Below are 21,656 nucleotides of genomic sequence, written 5' to 3'. Positions count from 1 at the left end.
GGTCGTACGAGATACACGCTATACACGAGTTTTTGAAACGTGCAATTTCACGGAAATGCCCGCGACGCGTAGTTCGTTCCGGCAATCGTGTCGACAAACGCGGTGATATCACGGTGATATCGCGAAAGGAGACCGTTCAAGCAAACAGTGACGGAGTTGAGGCTGTAGAATACCCGATAGTGCTCCGTGTTAATTACAATACGATGAATAGCGAGATCAAGTGCGCTTTCAGAGTAAACTTTAAGAAACCCAACAACATTGGATCGCTGCTGGGATTCTCGTCGAAGCGTATATTGAAATCGGGATAGTGGCACCAATCGGACATATCGATTAATATCATCAATGTAAACGTTATCCGCGTAGTGTAACGTGATCGCTGGTGCGTATAGCAACGGCAAACGCGTTCATACGATACATGAATTTTCACCGAGCGTGCCGCCAGGATATAAGATATCGGAAACGCCGACGTTTGCTCGATTTTTGAAGAGAAGAGATCACCATCAAATTGCACGTACGAAGGCGACAAAATTAGCGTGCGATACATGAGCTCGTGTTGAGCGGAGCGAAAGACGCGAGAGATAACGCGAGGTTAGCGGCAATAACGTCAACATTCGCTAATATCCAATCATTAGGTTGCACTAAGAAAAAGAAACTCAACGCGTCAAACGTTGAATTTTTACAATCTGTGGGATTCGCGGTGTGAAATATCTGAGAAAATATGACCGATATCCCTAACATCGGAGGCGAGTCGATCTTTGACGATCGTATCGTCAAGATCGAGATTCACACGTACAATCCATACGTCAATACGACATTTGAGCACAGCGACGGGATACGAATACCCATACAATAACAGGATCTGTATACGTTGCCGTATGAGAGTTTTCTATACATCGAGAGAAAACTAAAGATAAGCAAACCAGATGAAGGGTTTGATGTGGTACTGGGAAATAATTGCGTCGCGTTCATGTTCGATGAGATTCGATACGAACACGACAGTGTGGAGATTGATTGTAGCAGAAATGTGGGAATAACCAGCACACTCAAAAATTATGTAACGATATCATCCGATAGAATCGTGAGGAACGCCGGCTGTGATACGCAAACTAATACAAATGGATACTTCAATTATTGCGTACCGCTCTACATGTTATTTGGATTTTGCAATGATTACAGACGCGTGGTGATTAACGCTCGTCATCTTATTACGATGGCGCAACGACAACAATTGTCTGGAAATTGGAAATTTGATGTCGGAGCCTGTGATTGACATATTCAAGATACAACGGCGAATGCTATACGTCGTATTGAACAAGATTAACAAGCTGTCGATACTGCGCGCCTTGGAAAGCGGACAATACCTCAGCATGGGTTTTCGCTCGTGGGATCTGTACCCAATTTCCGCTATTGCAGCGTACAACCAAACATTCGTGGCCCATTAAGACCGCGACTCAACTGGAGAAGCTGCGATACGTTGTTTTCGTTCTGCAGACAGGCTGGAAAAACGTCATGTCCGAGAATACGAGTCGATTCGACGACTGCAAATTGACCAATATGAAACTCTATCTAAACTCGGAATGTTATCCGTACGGCGATATGAATCTGGATTTCGATAAAACCAGATGGTGGATTCTGTACCACACGTATCACAGTTTCTGCAAGAATTATTACGGATACGAGTATCTCGAGCCGAGTCTCACCGTCACGCAGTTTTTACGTAACGGTCCGTTCGTGGTCATCGATTGCTCTTGACAAAACAAATCGGTCAAGAGCGCAACCGTGGATGTGAGATTGGAATTCGCGTGTAAGGAGAACGTGCCGCCGAATACCACTGCGTACTGTCTTATCATACACGATCGCGTGATTCAGTACAACCCATTGACTAATGTTGTGCGCAAAATCATCTAAGTGTGGGGGGATGAGACGATATAAAATGTATAATGCATCAAGATCAATCGCAGTCTTCCTCTCAACGCGCTGATATAAAAAATGTTATGTCCGTACCAACGTTCGTGAACCTGCAAGGATTCTTCGTCGGAATGAAATTTGTCGTAAAGGAGGTGGCGGTGTTGAAAAAGGGGACTGTTATGGCGAATTACATTTTTACATACCTACTACCATGGAATCTCCTCACAATTTCCGACAAGTTATGCGCTTCCTAGCTGATTGCAAATCACCACAGATTACAAAACGGAAGACGGAAACGTGCCGTACGGCATGACTAAATGCTTGATTACATCAGCCGTGCTTGGTACAGAGGAGGATGACGAGACGTCGACTGTCGTGTACGTCAAGAGATGCTAGAAACGAGAATGGCTGGTGGATTTGCTTGAGAATTATGCGAGAGAAAACCTAATCATCGAGATTTTGGATGCTGATTACGAAGATATTGAAACTTTAAATAATCTAGATGTTACTAATACTACAACGCCAAAAATTGCAATTTCTTTAAAAATAAAATGAGTAAACGTGTTTAATGTTTTCCTCGCAAGTCGTTTCTAAGAATTCTTTTTAACATTGGCCGTTTTCCCTTCTCCTAAATTTTCAGAGCATTAATCTCCCATTGCATCATACGTTGGCCGTTTCCCCTTGTCCTAAATTTGTTATAACATTAATCTTCCACCACATCATACGCTGCGCGTTCTCCCTTCTTTTAAATTTTCAGAGCATTGATCTCTCACCACATCATACTTTTGAAAAATAAGCGTCACGTATATTCGATTAATTTTTATACGATCAGTGTCGCGTCAACTGTTAATACTAACGGTCCACTTCTCATAACCGAGAGACAAAATGTCCGCTGAAGGAAGCACCAGCAACGGTTGCAAACGCATGAATTACTATGTTTCACGAGATGAAATTAAGCCGTGCAAGAAACCACGAGATGAAATTAGGTCATACAAGAAACTATTTGATTTGTAAGTATCACAAATGTTATATATATTTTTACATATATGTTTTTTTCATGCTATTTCATATTTAATTGTATTTTTTCAAATGCGGTAAACCTTGTTGTATACCACGTATTTTAGTACGCAGATTTGCTTTGACGCGCACTGCTTATAAATACTTGGATATTGGAATCAGCGTTGGAATAACATCTTACGTGGAATTGCATCTCGGCGATAACCGAGACAATTAAATCATATTGTCTATTGACACATGGGAATCACGAATGCTGAAACGAGCGGACGTTGAACGACTTGTACAAACGCCTAATCATACACCAATATGAATTAACGATTTAACAATTGAGATTGTTAACATAAGTGATGCGAGTGTTGTCAAACTTACGTTGCGCGATTGTTGCTTGTATATGAAACTGTCAACTATATTTTTCTTATTCGAACTCGAACATTGTGTTAATCACGAATATTTGAAGCTGTGTGAGAATTCAGAAGCCGTAAATGAGAGTTTCAATCAATTTGCCCAGAGTTTGCAAAGTAATATGTTTGGCGCCGAGAGAGATTCTGCCGTCAAAATCTTGTACGAAGTGATAAAACATCTATCATAGATTGCGAACTATTAGCTTATGCTATGGATGAACTTTTGTCTGAAACCTTGAAGCGAGGTAATGAATGGTAATATAAATAAATGTGTTAAAAAAATGAAAAAATGAAAAAAATGATTATTTTGCTTCTTTTCCTCGCATATAAGATCGATATGTAACTGCAGCGCGACTGGTGGACGAGGGGTCCGCGGGAAGAGAAACGCGAAAATACGGTGTCCACATGTGTGTGGGAGAGAGATAGCACTAATGATATTCTATGGGTGTAGGAGAGGATAGCGCAAACCGTTTGCGAGTTGGAAAAGGATAGTGCGAGGCGTTCGCGAGTAGGAAAAGGATAGCATTGTATGGGCGTGGGAGAAGGATAGCGCGAGATGTCCGAATGAGCGTAAGACAAGAATGCCGCGAGGCGATCGCATGCATGTGGGAGAAGGATAACGTTCGTAAGATGATGGGTATGTAAGAGATAGCGCGAGGCGATCACATGCAAATTGGAGAAGGATAGCGCGAGGCGTACGCGAGGCTGTGTGAGAAGGATATCGTTCGTAAGTCGGTACGACAAGGATAGCGTTTGTAAGACAGTGGGTATGAGGGAGATAGCGCGAGACGATCGCATGCACGTATGTGGGAGAAAAATAGCGCGAGGCATGCACGTGGATGATGCGAGATACGGCGTTTGCAAGGCGGTGCGAGGATAGCGCGAGGCGTAGGCGACAAGGATAGCATACGGGTATGAGAGGGATAACGCGTGGGTACTTGCGAGTAGAAAATGGATAGCCCAAGGAATTATGATGGAGACGCAGAAATAATTGACACTCTTTTAATAATAATAAAAAATATTTATTTGAAAATTGTATGTATTATGACGCACACAATTTTTAAATAAATATTTGTGTGTGTGTAAAAAATAAAAATAATGTAAAATTTGCTGCGCGCTTCATCTGAAACAGAAAAAAATACAAGTCTTATTAAAATATTAATCTAGTTTGAACGTACTAAAATTAAAAAAAAAATAGATACTTACAATTAATTCTTTAACCTCTTGCTTGAAGGCTCGTCCCACGGTTCTTCCACCGCATCTTCCTCGTAGAGTTCGAGGCCGAAAAGGTGTCTTATGTCTAAATAGAGGCCGTCGAGGTTATCCTTCCATACGTCCTCGCGGATCTCCCTTTTGTGCCGCCGCCACATCCTAATCACCCGCCGATGTTCAAAATTCAAAAAACCAGAAATTTCTATGTCGCTCGTATATTGCAGGGTTGGGAAAGTTACTTTATAAAAGTAACTCGTTACCGTTACCGTTATTTTTTCTAAAAAGTAACTCGTTACCGTTACTCGTTACTAATTTTAAAAAGTAACTCGTTACCGTTACAGTTACTAAAAAGTAACGAGTCGTTACAATTTCCGTTACTTTTTTACAATACAAACTAATAAATTATTTTGCATAAGAAAAACTTTTAAAAAATTGTAAGCAAGATTTCATTCAAGGTTTATTACAAAATAAATGATTAAATTTTATCGAAATTCTTTATTAATTTTTAATAAAATTTGTTGCTCCATAGTATCATCATTTAAATGCCCTCTTTGTGGTGTTAATACAGAGTCACCGATGCTAAACATTCTTTCTACAGATGCACTGCTTGGTAGAGCTGTATTATATTTAATAAAAAGTTTTTTAAGTTTTGGATAGTCGTTTAACATTTCTATATTACAATTATTTGATTTTAAAAACCGTTGCAATTCTTCTTGTTCAGATTCATTTTGCACCGTTTTTTGCTCAAAAATGAAAAAATCATCGTGATCGTCAGATTCTCCAGCTTTTGAAGAATTTTCAGTTGATCGGATTCCCAATAAATCCTCCAAGTAATTTTCAGCACGTTTTCTTTTTTCTCCGGTTAACCAGTTTAACTTAAATTTTGGATGTAAACATGCTGCTATTATTAATTCTTTTGTTTCAAATATTGTAAGAAATCTAAAATCAAATATAGTAAATTAAGCGACATTGTTTGTTTTATTGAAATTAATACTTTTGAATCAATAGTTTAAAATAAAATAATATTTTTCAATTAAATCCTTATTTAAAATTAAATAACATATGTATTAATCAAATTAATAAGTTACTTTTTATATAAACCTTGCTGAATAGCTTCAACTAATGGCAATCTATAAGGTCAGATTTATTGAGATTTTCTAATTTTCGTTGCAAGGTACTTAGAACTGGTAGTCAATGAGAGCTCTGCTTTTCCGAAAAGATAAAGCTCTCATTGGATATCGCGCGTCGCGTCATCGCACTGGTCTGCAAGAGCCATAAGTTGATCAATCACATTCAAGCATTTTTACAACATAATAAGAATGCTAATTGCTCGATTTGCTTACGGCTTTACGGTTAAGATAAAAATTTTATCACGCACAATAGCAAGAATAATATCTTAAATAAATCAAAAAATTTGAAAAAAGTAACGATAAAAGTAACTGTTAAATTCGTTACTCGTTATCGAAAAATGTAACGAAGTTACTTTTTCCATTACAAATAAAATTTGTAACGCCATTGTTACGTCCAGACTCGAGGAAGGATGAGTCGACGGAAGGGCGCAACAACTATCTTTCATCTTCCCGAAGTTAAACGTCTCGTGGCGTTCGGAATCGGGTCGAACGAAAAGGTCCGCAAAGCAGGTAAACGACCGTTCGGATCGCTATTACGCTGTTTATTCAGACGTTCGTTCGGTGGTCCCTTTTCGGTCAGGGAATTTAATCCCTTTTACGCGGGATGGGACCTAGGTGCGATCTTCGTACTGGGAACGAGAGAGGGGTTAAGAAATGTTTAATTAATAAAAAATATAATTTTATTCATTAATAAAAATAAAAGTTCGATTATATGGTATATAATATATATATGTAGGAAGTGATTACATTTATCGTGTGAGTATGAGTGGTTGTGTGTGGTTGAGCTTATCGCTCCGCGGGTGTTACAATGGTACGGAGGGCATCAGTCAGAATGACGAGGGAAAGTCTCTACCGTTAAATTTTAGGTTCTGACTGGTTAATACAATGTAAAGGTTTAATAATAAATAAAAAAAATAAAAACATGTGTGTGTATGTGTGAGAGTGAGTAAGAGGATGCGGTATGAAGGAGGGAGAAAGAGAGAAGGGGGGATTTTTAGGTTTGGTTAATCTTGGTAAGATGAGTCGGCTTCCAGGTCGGGCAAGTCGTTGCAAAACTCTTCTATTGCTTGGTCGAATTCCGACTCTGAAAGGTGCGGGGAAGTTGGGGGTGAATTGTTAAGGAGGACAGTAGATAGAGAGGAGAATGAACGAGGGTAAAGCGGAAGTTCAGTGACTTCGGGGAAGTAGATTGGGGAGTAGCTGGGGGAGGGGTAGTTAGGCGAGAGGGGAAGAGTGGGTCTAACAGATACTGTTGTTGAATTGTTATTGTGAGTAGCGCAGAATCTGCATTTTACCGGCGTTCGAGTCCTCCGACTCCTGCGAATGACCGTTTGGCTTGGACTGCCGGATCTGGTTTTCAGTATGAAAACCAGCGTTAATATAATATAACGTAATGCGTTATATCTCACGAGGGTTAATAGCGTAAATTAAATTGGATGAATGTGACTTACTTTTTGTTTCGTAGGTGAAGGTGTGGAGTCTCTTAATGTGCCGGATTGCCGGGTTCCAGATTAGCCAGGCGATGAGTGCACTGGTATAATTCTTTTTGTAGTTTTCGCGGTGCCACGGCACTTAATGAGACTTATGTTAACTGAAGACGCACGCACAGAATTAAGTGAATAAAACAAGTGCTAAGTAAGTGAAGTGGTAAGCAAGTGCTAAGTAAGACCGTGGGTGGCCCTTTTTGTCCTCTTTTTATATCTCCTTTTTTAGGGTGTATTCTAATTTCTAAGAGTGGGAATCTTCCAAGTCTCCAACGAATTAAAAATTATGCCAGTGCCCTCATTAGGCGGGGTGTTTCTCCTACTTTTCGAATTTTTACCCATGGCGATCGTCGATTGGTGATCTCGATATCAGTTGGGCATTAGATTTTGTCTTGCGCACGTGATCTGATTAGAAAGGATCTTATCGTCGTTACTGGATATGTCGTCACAGGAGTTTCATCATTATTGATTTAGTTACGTTTGTCGGATATTTTCTTAGAGGGAATTTTATTATCTTCTCGATATCAATTTATTCTTCCGTTGGGAAATTCTATTTCGAGGGTATCTACTGATTTGTTTAATTTTAGGCGACTGGCGCGGTTTCGTCACCGGTTTCTCGCGTCTTTCCCACGGTTGTTCATAGATATTGATATTGACAAGTGACTAGATGTTTAAAGAAATTCGTGACGCAAGATGCTCTATTTACTGAACGACTTATTTTTATCACCGATCGATTATCGTTGCCGCAACATTGCGAAAGGAAGAAATCGTGGAGTTGCCAGGACGTAACACCATTACCGTTACAGTTACCGAAAAAAAGTAACTGTAACGGTAACGGCGTTACAAGTAACGCGTTACTTCCCAACCCTGATATATACATATACATATATATATATGTAAAGTTGTGTAAACTTATAGAACTGGAGATGTACACGCATATTATTGACATATAATTATTAACAAAATTAATTAGTTCGGTATTTGTCAATAAAAACCTTTTTTATAATTTGAAAAAAAAAATTGCAAAAGCATGATCCTGGGCGTCGTGTTATAAGTGCGAGCGATGCAGGCACATATCCGGACGGTGCGGGCAGCGCGAGCGTATCCTGCTACGATTTGAACCCGAGTTCGCAGGGTGAGAAGCCTGCACTTACACGACGCCGCTACAAATCGTGCCAATTTTGTTAGTATATGTTTGACTATATATTATTGCATCAAACATATAATAGAAAGACAGACAGTAATTAAATTATTATAAAATTATTATTATTATTTTATTATTTATAAATTATTATTATTATTAGCTTATTATTATTATTTTATTATTATTAAAATATTTTTAATATTTATCTATTATTTCTTTTTTTGAGTAATTTTATTATTATGTTAGATAACAAATTAAAATTTTTATTACTTAATTAATTAAAAATGATCTAATTTATGTCGTGTTTCGTATTTATTGAATCGCTAAAATTTCAGTTATTTATTTATTTATTCATTTATTTATATTTAAAAAGACATCCGTCAATTTTTTTCATGATCGTGCGATATCGATAGTACGTATGTGCCGCGGAGTAAAGCCAACGCATACTCATACACCCATGCGGTGATCTGATCTACCGGATAAGACTCGCTCGTAGATAGTACTCGTTCTCGCGTCGTCTTTACGTACACGCGTAACAAAAAAGCAGCGCAAGATCGTTGTTACACTGAGAACGTGTTATTACGTGTTCAGTGTGATAGCTAAGTACTAGTAAATTTTTAGTGTATATTTGGATTGTGCATAATGGGACGCAAGCAAGATGAAAAGCACTTGCCGGTCTACACTCACAGACTTTCCAGAAAAGGAGGATACTTTAAAAGGTTAGTACTGTTATTTGTCATATGAAGGCTGTTATATATAACACAAACACTCACACATTATATATCTATTTATTACACATATGCAACATGTCCAAGATTAAAATATAATTAGATTTTTCTACTTATATACTCGTTTATTGTTGAATAAACTAAACTTCCATCCATTTACTAAAAAGGAAACGTTATAGAAAAAAATAGTCAAAAATGTTTGTTTTCATGTCATCTATTTCCCCTTACAGTTTGTCGGTCTAATTTCTTAAAAACACCCTGTATATAAATAAATACAAATTTTTATACATTTTACAATGTATATACATTCACGAACAAATTTATATTTAAAATAAATGTGTGTGTATATTATTAATATTAATTGTATACATTTTTATTTAGAAAATGTAATAAAAATAATGATAACGTGAATTTAGAATGACTGTTATACACAAATAAATATACACATAAATTATATGTAAATGACGCACATACAGCACTTATGTAATAATCAGATGGATAGGCAAGAAAGGATAAAGAGAAAGAGAGAGAAGAGAGAGAGAGAGAGAGAGAGAGAGAGAGAGAGAGAGAGAGAGAGAGAGAGAGAGAGAGAGAGAGAGAGAGAGAGAGAGAGTGAGTGAGTGAGTGAGTGAGAATCTGTACATTCGTTCGCATTGAGTATCACTAAACGCCAACAATGAGAAAATAGATAGAAATATTTGTATCTTTCTCTATCGATACCTTATACTCACTATTCAGTGATGCTGAATAACAATGATTGATTAAATATTGCTTTACAATATTCGTAAAGAACTCGTTGACTTATTCATTCTCTCTCTATATTTTCTCTTTAATCTTTCTCTGTCTGGCTAACTAATTGTTACGTATATGTTGTATGTGTGTAATAAATGAATATATAATCTATGAGTGCGTTTGTGTTGTATATAGTAATTCCGTATATACAGGGTGATTCAAAACAACCTAGTGTCCAATGTCCAATCAATTCTAAGACGATTTTTCCTTTCCCAACATTTTTTCAGAGGCTTAGTTTTCAAATTATAAGCCAAAATAGTTAGGGAATTACGGGCCGCATACGCGAGGCAGGCAGGGGCGACGCAACTCACCGTTCTATGCTGGTGATTACGTGGGGTGCTCGCTGCGATCAGCTGTTTGCTACACGCGATGGGTGAGATGATCCAAGAAGATAGTTTGGTGAAAAATTATTTTCAAGTCAAATGTAAAGTGTTTTCAATAACACTTGGTTTGGTGAAAAATTATTTTCAAGTCAAATGTAAAGTGTTTTCAATAACACTTTACATTAGACTTGAAAATAATTTTTCACCAAACCATCTTCTTGGATCATCTTGTATAAAATTATATATACTATATATATAAAAAATATATATACTATATATATAAAAAATATATATACTATATATATAAAAAATATATATACTATATATATAAAAAATATATATACTATATATATAAAAAATATATATACTATATATATAATAAATATATATATTAAAAAAATTATTTTCAAGTCAAATGTAAAGTGTTATTGAAAAATGCGATTACAAAGAGCGATTTTCAAAATATCCCAGTGAGCAATATGTTATCAAAAGAAATTCATAAAGTACTCAAGTTTAAGAGTCGGACTTCCGAAAACACCATCAAAATGATAATATTATGATATCAATAAGTCCTCCAATGCGTCGATTTTAGAGGAAAGAAAGACATCATATAATTGACATCTAAAAGAATTCCACAATCTGACTTCTTTTAAATATCAAAAAAATGTCACCGTTAAGAACCGTTCTATTTGTAGTATTATATTTTTGGGCGAGTTTTTTAATTCATCGATTGATCAATCTCATGATGCGCAAGGACAGCAAAGTCCTGGATTTGCTACATTTGTGCATCATGGGATTAATCAATCGATGAATTAAAAAACGCCCTTTACATTTTTTTATTTAAAGAAAAATATAACTCTTAGTATACATTTTTTAATAACATTTTATTAGAACTTTGCAAAATACAACATTTGCTAAATTATTTTTGTATAATAAAAATAACTTTTCATAATACAATCAATTTGATAATAAAATAAAAAATTTGCCATATAATTGCACATAGATTATTATTGACAATGAAATGCTTTATCCTATTTAAAATGAAAAAAATTTATAATATTGCATGAAAGAAAAACAAATATAAGCATATACATATACCATATATGTACTTTAGTATTGCTAAAAAAATTTCAATTTTATCTTTATAAGAAAAATGTAAGTATATCTTTATGAAAAAATGTAAAGTAAACGAAATAAATCGTTATTACAAAAACTAAATTTGAGTATGCGAACATGCTGCTTGATGTTAAACAATAATGTACGCATTTACATAAATATTTGTGAAAAACAATATATTAAATTGAGCAGCCTTCAATCAAATAATAAAGGAAAATAATAATTAATATCACACAAAATACGTCTTTTTCGCCTTAGAAAAAATCTTTTTTAAATATTTTTGAAACTTTTTTCTTCTTCTATTTCTTCTTTTCACTGGCGTGTCTCTTGGAGTTTTGATTAATCCTATCTCCAGCATGCTGAAGCCAATTTTTTATTACGTTTTGGACAGAATGCGAAGAAATTTTTTCTCTAATATCGATGATTACTTCTGAAAAAATTTTGTTACAAAAATTAAAAGATAAAGTGATTAAAATAAAATTATTAAAATTATAAATTATAAATTTTGTTATACATTTATTATATATTTTCAGTATAAATATATTTTCTTGCTATTAATGATCAATTTTTATTTTCATAAAAACATAATAACAAAATAAAAAAATAGCATTACATATGTGCGCGTGCGCGTGAGTAATGCTTTTTAATTAAATAATATTAATATATTATTAATTCTGATATATTAAAATAAAATATAAGAAAACATAAATACCGATAATGACGTCAACAAATTTCATACATCTCGTTTCAACAGTTTTTTTCTGTCCTGTCCATGAAATTTGTACGCCAAATTATCAGTTAAAGTAAGTTTCAGTGCGTTTCTTACATGTTGTTCTGCATCTTTCCCTCCTACAGTTTTAATTAATTTTTTCTGTAAAAACATGTAATTTTATTATTATACATATATACATTTGTTTTTTAAATTTAATTGTACTTACATATTAGATAAAGTGTACTTACATATTGCAACAAAGATACGGAGTCTTGTATTAATAATTTGTTAAATTTCTCTAGTGCTTCTGGTGTTCCAATTGGTAAGTTTAAATTTGTAGTATTTTTTTGTGAAGAATGTGGGTGTTCATCTAATAATAATTGTTGGATCGTAATTAACAATCGTATAATCTTTTGAATGTCATCGCGACAACCATCTATATTTAACAAAATTTATAATATTTAATACATATGCATATTAATTATATATATATATATATATATATAGAGAGAGAGAGAGAGAGAGAAAGAGAGAGAGACAGAGAATCAACTAATATGCACAAAGAAATAATAAAATTAATCTATTTATATATTTTCAAAAGTAAAAAATATAAAGAAAAGTTGTCTAACACAAAAATTTATTGAAAAAAAACAAACACTAAATACATTTTAAATCATATTTATTATAATATTAAATCATATATTTATTAAAATATTAATTATAAAACAATTATCTCTATACTTACTGCAACACAATTCATGCAATTCTTTTTTTCCCTCTCTGTTTATATTTTCTGCATTCTCTTCGTAGATAATAATTGGTTTTTGTCGATCGGTAAGATGAAATATTGATTGTGAATAGTTGATTGGTTGTGCATCTATTAAAAGAAACAAAAATTATAATGAAAATTATATAAATATTATAAAATACAAACATTTTATTTATAATCATTTTATTTATTATAATCTAGATAAAATTTAAAATTTTATTAATTGCTATTTAATTTTAATCTACAAATTGTATATAATTTTACTTGCAGTATTTATCTAAATAAATAATACTAAAATAAATGTAGAATATTTTCCATATTCTACAATTAGAAAAAAATTGTAATATTTTATTTTTAAACATTAACAACTAACTTTATACAATATATTTAACAGATATTTTGCAATATTAACAAAATTATAAAAGAAAAATGTGTAGAAAATAAAAGAAATAAAAATAGAGAAAAATTTGTAATAATTTAAAGACATTGATAAAATCTGTTATATACTTAATAAGCCTGCTATATACAGAAAACAATAATAATTTTCTCACTTGTTTCTTTTACTTGTACATCCAAGTTAGATTCCATATCGAAGCTATCCAAGTATAATATTTGACTTTCTTCATGTTCCTCATAATTGTTTATATCATTATTTAATAATTCAGACTTTCCTGTAAATAGAAAATATTCTCATTAGCATCACTTATTTCAATATTTTGTAAAAATTTATAAGCTTTAAGAAGCCTTTTATTTTTCTGACTCACGGATAAATTTTTAAAATTTTTGCGTAATAACATTTTTAATTTATAAAAATAATGTAATGTATAAAATATAAAGATATTAAGAATAAAAAAACAAATTCAAAATTAGAAAATAATAAAATATAAGTTACTTTATAGTTACTTTACCTTTTGTTTATACTTTTTTGAAAAGTTTTATTTTTATTTCAATTTCGCATCCAATAAAGAACTCAAACTCGAAAATCAAACCTAATATATATAAATAATTATTTTTCTGAATATATAAGTAATTATTTTTCTGAATAAATGTTATTTATATGCATCAAAATTAAGAAAAAGTTAACTTCAACATGACACATGACACTATATACATTAACGTGCATAATATCAAACAAAATGTTAATTATTCTTACCTGATATTTAATTCTTTCTTCTTCCTTTTCTCTTCCTTTCTCTCTTTCTCTCTCTCTCTCTCTCTCTCTCTCTCTCTCTCTCTCTCTCTCTCTCTCTCCCTTTATCTGTCTTTGCTTTTGGTTCTTCGTCTCTTCTTTAATTTGAAAAAATTTATATAGATTAATTATATATCTTACATATATGTGTATATAAATATATATATAATATATTGTTTTATGAATATATGGTTTTGAATAATATGTTTATTACTATTATACTTTTTAAAAATCACAATAAAAAATTAATGCAATGCAACAGTAGTTGCAGCCTAATGAGTACGTCTTGATCTGGATATTTAAACATACTTATTAGGTAGCTTTAGTGTTGTGTTGCACGTTGCAGGTCATAATGAGTACCTATAGCTTAAGAGTAATTTATTTTGAAATTTTAAGCGTTTATATTTTTGTGATACATATCGCAAATCATAATGTACATATCAAGGATAAAGTGGTACAATGTGTATTTCAATAAGAAAAATAAAATAATTTTGGCATTTTATTATATTTATTCTATATTGCAATTTCTATATTGCTCTGCTTACCAGAGAAGTTGGGTTTTATATTTGCAAGAAACACGCATATTGCAATCATAAAAATTCTTTTTTATTGTAGTCTACATATATATATATATATATATATATATATATATATATATATATATATATATATATATTTTATGATTGCAATATGCGTGTTTCTTGCAAATATAAAACCCAACTTCTCTGGTAAGCAGAGCAATATAGAAATTGCAATATAGAATAAATATAATAAAATGCCAAAATTATTTTATTTTTCTTATTGAAATACACATTGTACCACTTTATCCTTGATATATACATTATGATTTGCGATATGTATCACAAAAATATAAACGCTTAAAATTTCAAAATAAATTACTCTTAGGCTATAGGTACTCACTATGACCTGATAAATCCTATCCGATTCTGATGTTAAAACAGGGTTTAAAATGCCCAGACTATGAATAAAAAAAATTTATAATTTTGAAACATGTGCTTTTTGAAGATATAACCTAACTTCTTAGATTGGATATAGACATAACAAAAATATATATGAAAATATTAATCTATTTTATACTCAAATACATATTTAATAATATTTATAATTTAAGAAAAAAAGATTACCTTAAAAACGTTAATATTGAAGAAATGCTATCTTTCTGAAATCCAAAGCACGCAGTGGCACGCAGTTCACACTAGACACGGGGTCTCTAGTTCACACGTACATTTCTTGCGCATGTGTGCGGCGTTCGTAAAATATCTAAAATAGCACGCTTGCTAGAGATTTTAGAGATATCTATGAAGAGATATCATAAAGAGCTCTTCTGAAAGATATCTTAAAAAAGATAACTTACTGATATCATTTCTAAGAAAATTTAATTAAGTCTTTAAAAAGTCCTCTTAAAGAGCTCATCCTCTCAATAATGCTCACTGGGATTTAACTCTCAAGAAGAATTTGAGAAAATCTTCAAAAACTTCTAAAAAATAGTCAATAATTCTATGACAGACCTCAGCTATAATGGTCTTGACTTCTCTTGTTATGAGCTTCTATCAAATTTCCACATAAATTTCCAGAGGTTTCGAGTTTCTTCAGAAGCACATAATTGAGGAAATAAAAAGCATTGTAGCCATAATCTCACATACAATTATTGACCACATTTTCAAGCGCTTCAAAATTATACTTGTGAGAATGAAGAAAAGCAGTTTTAAAATAATCATTTGTAATTCAACTCTTCAATAATAAATCATATATGATTTGATTTCATTTAGTTTCTTTTTTTTAATAATTCAAGTTTCTCGCAAAAATACTTTTTCGGATCACTCTGTACATCTATAGAGAAATTCTTATAAAAATAATATTGCCAATAATTGCTATAAAATTATTTATGTATACAATGTATACATAAATACACACACACACACACGCACACGCATATACACACATAAATAATCGTAAAATAATTTCTCTCTCAAAAAAATAAGAATAGTCCTTTGTTTAGTTTTATATATAATTAAAAATTAATTATATATACATTTTTTATAGTAGTTAGTGCCAGAGCCGGTTTGTTCGTGAGCTGGCTGCTTTCAAAAAAATTTATACCAGATTCGGTTTGCATGAGCGTTCTGGTTAAAAATATATCCCAGAAGCGATTTACGTGTGCTGGTTATTGTAAAAAATATCCCAGAGGCGATTTACGTGTGCTGGTTATTGTAAAAAATATTCCAGAGGCGATTTACGTGTGCTGGTTACTGTAAAAAATATTCCAGAGGCGATTTACGTGTGCTGGTTATTGTAAAACATATCCCAGAGGCGATTTACGTGTGCTGGTTATTGTAAAAAATATCCCAGAGGCGATTTACGTGTGCTGGTTATTGTAAAAAATATCCCAGAAGCGATTTACGTGTGCTGGTTATTGTAAAAAATATCCCAGAGTCGATTTACGTGTGCTGGTTATTGTAAAAAATATTCCAGAGGCGATTTACGTGTGCTGGTTATTGTAAAAAGTATTCCAGAGGCGATTTACGTGTGCTGGTTGCTTTATAATATTTTGAACCGGATGCGGTTTAATAGTTATGTAACATTAGCAAAGGATTTAAAAACAAAGGACTATACTTATTTTTTCGAGAGAAAAGCTTTATTTTTTAAAGATTATTAAAAATAAAATATTTTTTGAAATGACACATACAATCATACAATATGCATATTTTATTTTTGTAGCAAAATATTTTGCAAAATAATAATTCGTTTTCTTTTGCAGGCGATAATTACTGAAGCTAGCACAGGCTCCAGAGATAAGTGACTCCAAAAGCACAACGCTTACTAAGGGTACTAGCAACGAATCCATTACTTGTTATAAATCAGTGGGTTTAATACACAATAATAGATGGATTCGGAAAATAGTACCCAAGTAATGCAGTGCCTGGGGCCAACGTCAAATAAAGATATGTTTGATGGAAATGTTAACAATTGCGATGATAACAATAATCTTGTTATCGATAATAAAGCCCTTCTAGACGCTTCTTGTATTCAAGAAAGTTTGCCTAAAGGCCGTCGCATTGTCGACATTGGTTTTCTGTGGAATGAAATCCGCAAAACCTTTGATAATCATATGCAAGAAATAGAGTGCCAATTTAAAGATTGGAAACTCATAAATTCTCATCGCCGTGGGTTAATGACTCAGTTGTTCTTCAAATGCCAAATGTGCAAATATGAAGCCAATATCTGGTCAGAACCCACAGAGCCGGAAACAATGGACACTAATACGGCTGCTATAGCAGGAACTGTTACAATGGGAATTGGTTATGCCCAGTTCGAAGAGTTGTGTGCAGCCATAAATGTTCCTTGCATGTCCGAGTCAACCTATATCAAATATAGGGAAAATTTAGTCGATGACTTTAAAAAAACAGCCATGGAAGAGATGAAAATGGCTGGCGAAGTTGGAAAACAACTCGCTCTCGAGAGAAACGAAGTTATAAACGGTATTCCGTACATAACAGTCGTAGCGAATAGTAGTTGGATGAAGAGATCGTATGGCAATGCCTACGACTCTCTTTCCGGTATTGGAGCCATAATTGGTTACCGCACCGGAAAGATTCTCTTCGTCGGTATCCGCAATAAATTTTGCACGCTATGTAATGTAGCAAAGCAGAAAGGTATCGAACCAAGAGCTCACAAATGCTATAAAAATTTTGATCGCAATGCAAGCTCTACAAGCATGGAGAGCGATGCGATCGTAGAAAGTTTTAAATGTAGCCTCGAAATGCATGGACTGATATATAAAACAGTTGTTGCCGATGGTGACAGTAGCGTATATCAGGCCATTGTTGATAACAAACCATACCGTGAACATATGGTGACTGTCAAAAAAATTGAATGCACCAATCATTTGCTTCGCAACTTGTGCAAAAAGCTGAAAGGTGCGGCAGAAATGACTCAGCCAAAAATGCGTAGACAGCGTGGCTTTGTACAGGTGCGAAATGTTGTAAAAAGCAACATTTTAAAAATACGAAAAGAAGTAATAGAGTCAGCCGCTCGACAAAGAAAAATAAAGCAACCTCTACATTGTCTGGCTATCGAATTGCAGAAATTTTGAATATTCCTAGTCATATTTTTGGCGAACATAAGCGATGTGAAGCACGCGGTATATTCAAAGAGAATTGCAATGAGATAAAGAAAAATTATGTACCGTTTCTAAAATTATTGTACATGGTTTCTATCCAAAAATAGAGACTGCTGTCATATATCTCAGCGCTTACTCCGAGAGCTTATTGTTAAATTTAACAAATAACCCTGCAGAATCGTTCAATTCGATAATCTGCAAAGAAATTGGCGGAAAACGTATTAATTTTGGTAAACGAGGCTCCTACAATGCTAGAATTGCAGGAGCAGTTGTTCAATATAATACGCAACAAGTACTTACACAATTACATCAAAGCATGTGTAAGACTGTTCCGCCTATTGTCGAGAATCTGGAAAAGTGACGACAAAAAAAGTTGCAAAAACCAGAGAATCTCGAGAAGCGCAGGAAAGGCAAAGAAAATTCAAACGAAAATCAGCAACATATCGTTATTACGGTCCGCAGTCGCAAAGGCCGGATCACCCATCCGATATATTCGAGCAACTGCGACTAAGTCATATAGAAAAGTTGTTCGAAAATGGAAAAAATTGGCAAACAATTGAATTCGAGACCAGAAATCAATATAAATCCGAATTATGGTTATCATTGAAATGTTGACAGCATCCAATTTTGGAACTGTATGTCGCATGAGACCGACAACGTCTTCCGCATCGACTGTAAAAAACATTTTATATCCTCCGTCTATTGATACCGAAGCCATGAAATATGGTCGCGATAAAGAAGATGTAGCAAGGAAAGAATTGGCCATGAAATTAAATAAAGAAATAAAACCTTGCGGATTGTTCATTGATAATGAAAATCCATTCTTGGGTGCTTCCCCTGACGGACTTATTGAAGAAAATGGTCTTGTGGAAATTAAATGTCCTCTGTCGGCTGAGCATTTGACAGCAGAAGAAGCCATAAAGATATCGCCTTTTTTAAAAGGTATCTTTGATAAAAAAGATCCACATAAAATGAATCGGAATCACCGATATTTTTATCAAGTTCAAGGCCAATTGAACATAACAGAGCGAGAAAATTGCATTTTTGCTGTTTGGACGCCAAAAAGCATAAAAATATTGCACATTAGTACAGACAATGAGTTCTGGAAAAATGAAATGCTGCCTTTTCTAACACGTTTCTACTACGGATGCATGCTTCCAGAAATCGTGGATAGTCGGCATAATAGGCATATGCCAATCAGAGATCCGTTATATATAACAGAAGCTAAAGAAATAATTAGCCGAAAAAATATTCGACAAAATATAATAGAAAATGAAGATCTTCTCGAGAAAAGAAAGCGATTTAAATCTAATGTTTTGCCTATAAAAGCAGCAAATACTGCTATTGCTGCTGCTATGGATATAGAGCAAGATGGTGATCATAGCTATATCATAGTTAGTTATTGAAATAACAAACATGATATTACGAAAGACGATATGGAGAGACATGAGAAAATTTTAAATTTGATTGTTTCTCTCTCTATCGTGAAGGATAATATCTTGCCTATAGATAGCAAAATAAGCGACGAATCATTAGATCGATTTTTACGCGTCGTAAGAGAAACTTCCGACTTTGAAACGCAAAGTGTCCAATATCTGGAGTTCCCTTATATGATTGCAGCCAGTGATAGTAACAAAAGCTTACAAATCATTGGAGGGAATTGTAGTGATCACTGGCGATGTATTTTCTTTAATGGCACCAAACTTTGCGTATATGATAGCCTACTCGGTTGTACATACGATAAGTTGGTAGCTAAGGAGAAAAACTATATACATCTACGTTATTCTACAATAAAACAAGATAACATTATTTTTGAAAAAGTTCAAACACAACCTGATGGCATAAATTGTGGGATTTATGCTGCAGCTTTTGCCACAACTATAGCTTTAGGAGGCAACCTTGTGAACAAAAATACTCCAAGAATGTAAAATGCATGAGAGAACACTTCTTTAAAATCATAGAAAGTAATAAACTGCTGCATTTTTCAATGTGTTTAGGACCACTCGCCCCCTCCCAAGAAATAGTGCAGAAGCCAGTTTCCCCGTAGGGGGGGGAGGAGGGAAACCAAGTAACCGGGAAGATCACCCGGTGGGGTTTTAGTCAGTAGGAGTCTGACATAACCCTGGGTCCTTCCTCGAGAACCCAGGGTATCCATGAGGATTTCCCCATCGTGACTAAAAAAAAAAAGATTATTACTGCATTCAAAAAATGTATCGTGATACTCGTAAAATCATAACTCGATTGCAAATCATAATCGGAGAGACGACAAAAATTGTATATTGGTTGCGTTCTCACGGGAATGGACGATGGAGGGGTCCATTCTATATTTGCAATATTTAGAATATTGTAAAAATATATTATGTATTCCGGCTCCTTCCGCGCTTCTTTCCTGCCGTAAGAAATATAACATTACCGGCAGCGATGTTTACTAGCCACCAAAAGTGTTTTTAATATTTGACAATTACGACCTGACGTCTTCTGTTTCCTGGGTGTCCTGGACTCCCGCTCTTGGCCGTCACTCTTCTCTCTTCCTCCTCTTCCGCCGGATGGGATCCCGCCGTTCGACCTCGTGCCGACAACCAATTCACGGGCTCATCTCGAGCTTACATTTTCGGTAACTATTACCCACAAACGTCACATCTTGTCGATCTGACGATAGGGCCGCTCTCTCTCTAAATCGAGAGAACGCAGGCCCCCGAAAAACCACCCCCGATCAGGCCATTCGGCCCTTGTGACGGACGTCCCAAAAACGTCACGTCACAACTCCCCCTTCCCAAGAGAGGACCGAGGAAGTCTTGGCTGGCGACGAGCGTCGACAGCCACCAACTTCCCTCCAATCATCAATCAGAGCTTAAAAAAAAACATTCGAGCCTCCGTCCTGGCTCTCTCTCTTCAACAACGTCACGTCCTTACTTCTAAAGAAACAACAACACAAGAAAACAACTTCTTCCCATCAATATGCAATTGCATCCCTGGAGGGAACCAACAACTCCCAAGACTCCTCGACTTGAGTATCCCCCGTCGGCATTCCGTTTTCTTATTCTTTTAATGATCTCAAAAAAAAGGAAGGGAGGCTGAGTGGAATAATCTAACACAGATCCTTTTGTACCTCCTCCTCGATCTCCTATATTTTCGCTCCGTCTACATCACTGTAGGTCCGATAACGAGGAGAGAGGGGGAGGACTCCCAAATCGCGACAGCCATTAGGGCTGTTGCTTGCCTAAGTGGCCCCTAGCGGGGTGATACGGACCCAAGTCCAACCATCTGGGTCCGCACTCCGGGCAGGTCCTCATGGTCACATTCTCCTTGCCGCATCCGTAGCACCAGCGGCGGCTGCGGGGTTCGGGGCAACTGGTATAGCGGTGTCCGGTTGATCGACAATTCCAACATCAGTCAGCTTCTCTTTCGAGTCGTCTCACTGGTGATCGGCTAGCTGCGGCCCTCCGGACGGGTGACCACTCCGCGACGGACCTCTGGCGTGGGGATCTCCTGGATCGTGGCGGCGAGGGCGTCCGCGGGGAGGTTCCCACGGTGCGAGTGAGGGGCTACACACACGAAGATCCGACCGGCTGAACCTTGCCCGGTCTGAG

General features: G+C 34.8%; 2 protein-coding genes and 1 pseudogene across 5 annotated transcripts; 2 read left to right on the top strand and 1 right to left on the bottom strand.

The window, feature by feature from the left end:
* The first annotated feature begins 718 nt into the window (after positions 1-718).
* On the top strand, positions 719-1,752 carry LOC138934937 (uncharacterized). The gene is made up of 3 exons (XM_070299092.1): positions 719-802; positions 857-1,183; positions 1,414-1,752. Exons 1-3 carry the CDS (start codon positions 719-721, stop codon positions 1,750-1,752), a joined length of 750 nt encoding a protein of 249 aa, XP_070155193.1.
* A 9,617-nt stretch (positions 1,753-11,369) lies between these two features.
* On the bottom strand, positions 11,370-15,228 carry LOC138934698 (uncharacterized). 4 transcript variants are annotated; one of them, XM_070298706.1, is made up of 8 exons: positions 15,071-15,225; positions 14,847-14,904; positions 13,890-14,023; positions 13,288-13,407; positions 12,713-12,844; positions 12,216-12,403; positions 11,968-12,126; positions 11,371-11,685 (listed from the first exon to the last, which is right to left on the bottom strand). In XM_070298706.1, exons 4-7 carry the CDS (start codon positions 13,322-13,324, stop codon positions 11,989-11,991), a joined length of 495 nt encoding a protein of 164 aa, XP_070154807.1. In that variant the 5' UTR covers positions 13,325-13,407; positions 13,890-14,023; positions 14,847-14,904; positions 15,071-15,225; the 3' UTR covers positions 11,371-11,685; positions 11,968-11,988. The 4 variants fall into 4 exon arrangements, with proteins under 4 accessions (XP_070154808.1, XP_070154807.1, XP_070154806.1 ...); XM_070298707.1 differs by lacking the exon at positions 14,847-14,904 and having other exon boundaries at positions 11,370-11,682; positions 15,071-15,228; XM_070298705.1 differs by lacking the exon at positions 14,847-14,904.
* On the top strand, positions 14,278-20,113 carry LOC138934936 (uncharacterized; annotated as a pseudogene).
* The last annotated feature ends 1,543 nt before the right edge of the window (positions 20,114-21,656 follow it).

Source organism: Polyergus mexicanus, unplaced genomic scaffold, assembly GCF_030449975.1.
Source record: "Polyergus mexicanus isolate NDT 795.1 unplaced genomic scaffold, iyPolMexi1.0 SCAF_7, whole genome shotgun sequence".
Taxonomy (NCBI): domain Eukaryota; kingdom Metazoa; phylum Arthropoda; class Insecta; order Hymenoptera; family Formicidae; genus Polyergus; species Polyergus mexicanus.
The sequence above is the reverse complement of the archived record's forward strand: the minus strand, read 5'-3'. Positions and strand labels throughout refer to the sequence as shown.

What these genes read in the sequence shown, in the direction of transcription:
- LOC138934937 (XM_070299092.1), top strand. Translation starts at nt 719, where the DNA reads ATGACCGATATCCCTAACATCGGAGGCGAGTCGATCTTTGACGATCGT. An exon ending in TTCACACGTACAATCCATAC is followed by an intron (nt 803 to 856) that starts GTCAATACGACA and finishes ATACAATAACAG; the next exon opens with GATCTGTATACGTTGCCGTA. An exon ending in GCAATGATTACAGACGCGTG is followed by an intron (nt 1,184 to 1,413) that starts GTGATTAACGCT and finishes CCGCTATTGCAG; the next exon opens with CGTACAACCAAACATTCGTG.
- LOC138934698 (XM_070298707.1), bottom strand. Translation starts at nt 13,324, where the DNA reads ATGGAATCTAACTTGGATGTACAAGTAAAAGAAACAA. An exon ending in TGTACAAGTAAAAGAAACAA is followed by an intron (nt 12,845 to 13,287) that starts GTGAGAAAATTA and finishes TTCTTTTAATAG; the next exon opens with ATGCACAACCAATCAACTAT. An exon ending in ATTGCATGAATTGTGTTGCA is followed by an intron (nt 12,404 to 12,712) that starts GTAAGTATAGAG and finishes TGTTAAATATAG; the next exon opens with ATGGTTGTCGCGATGACATT.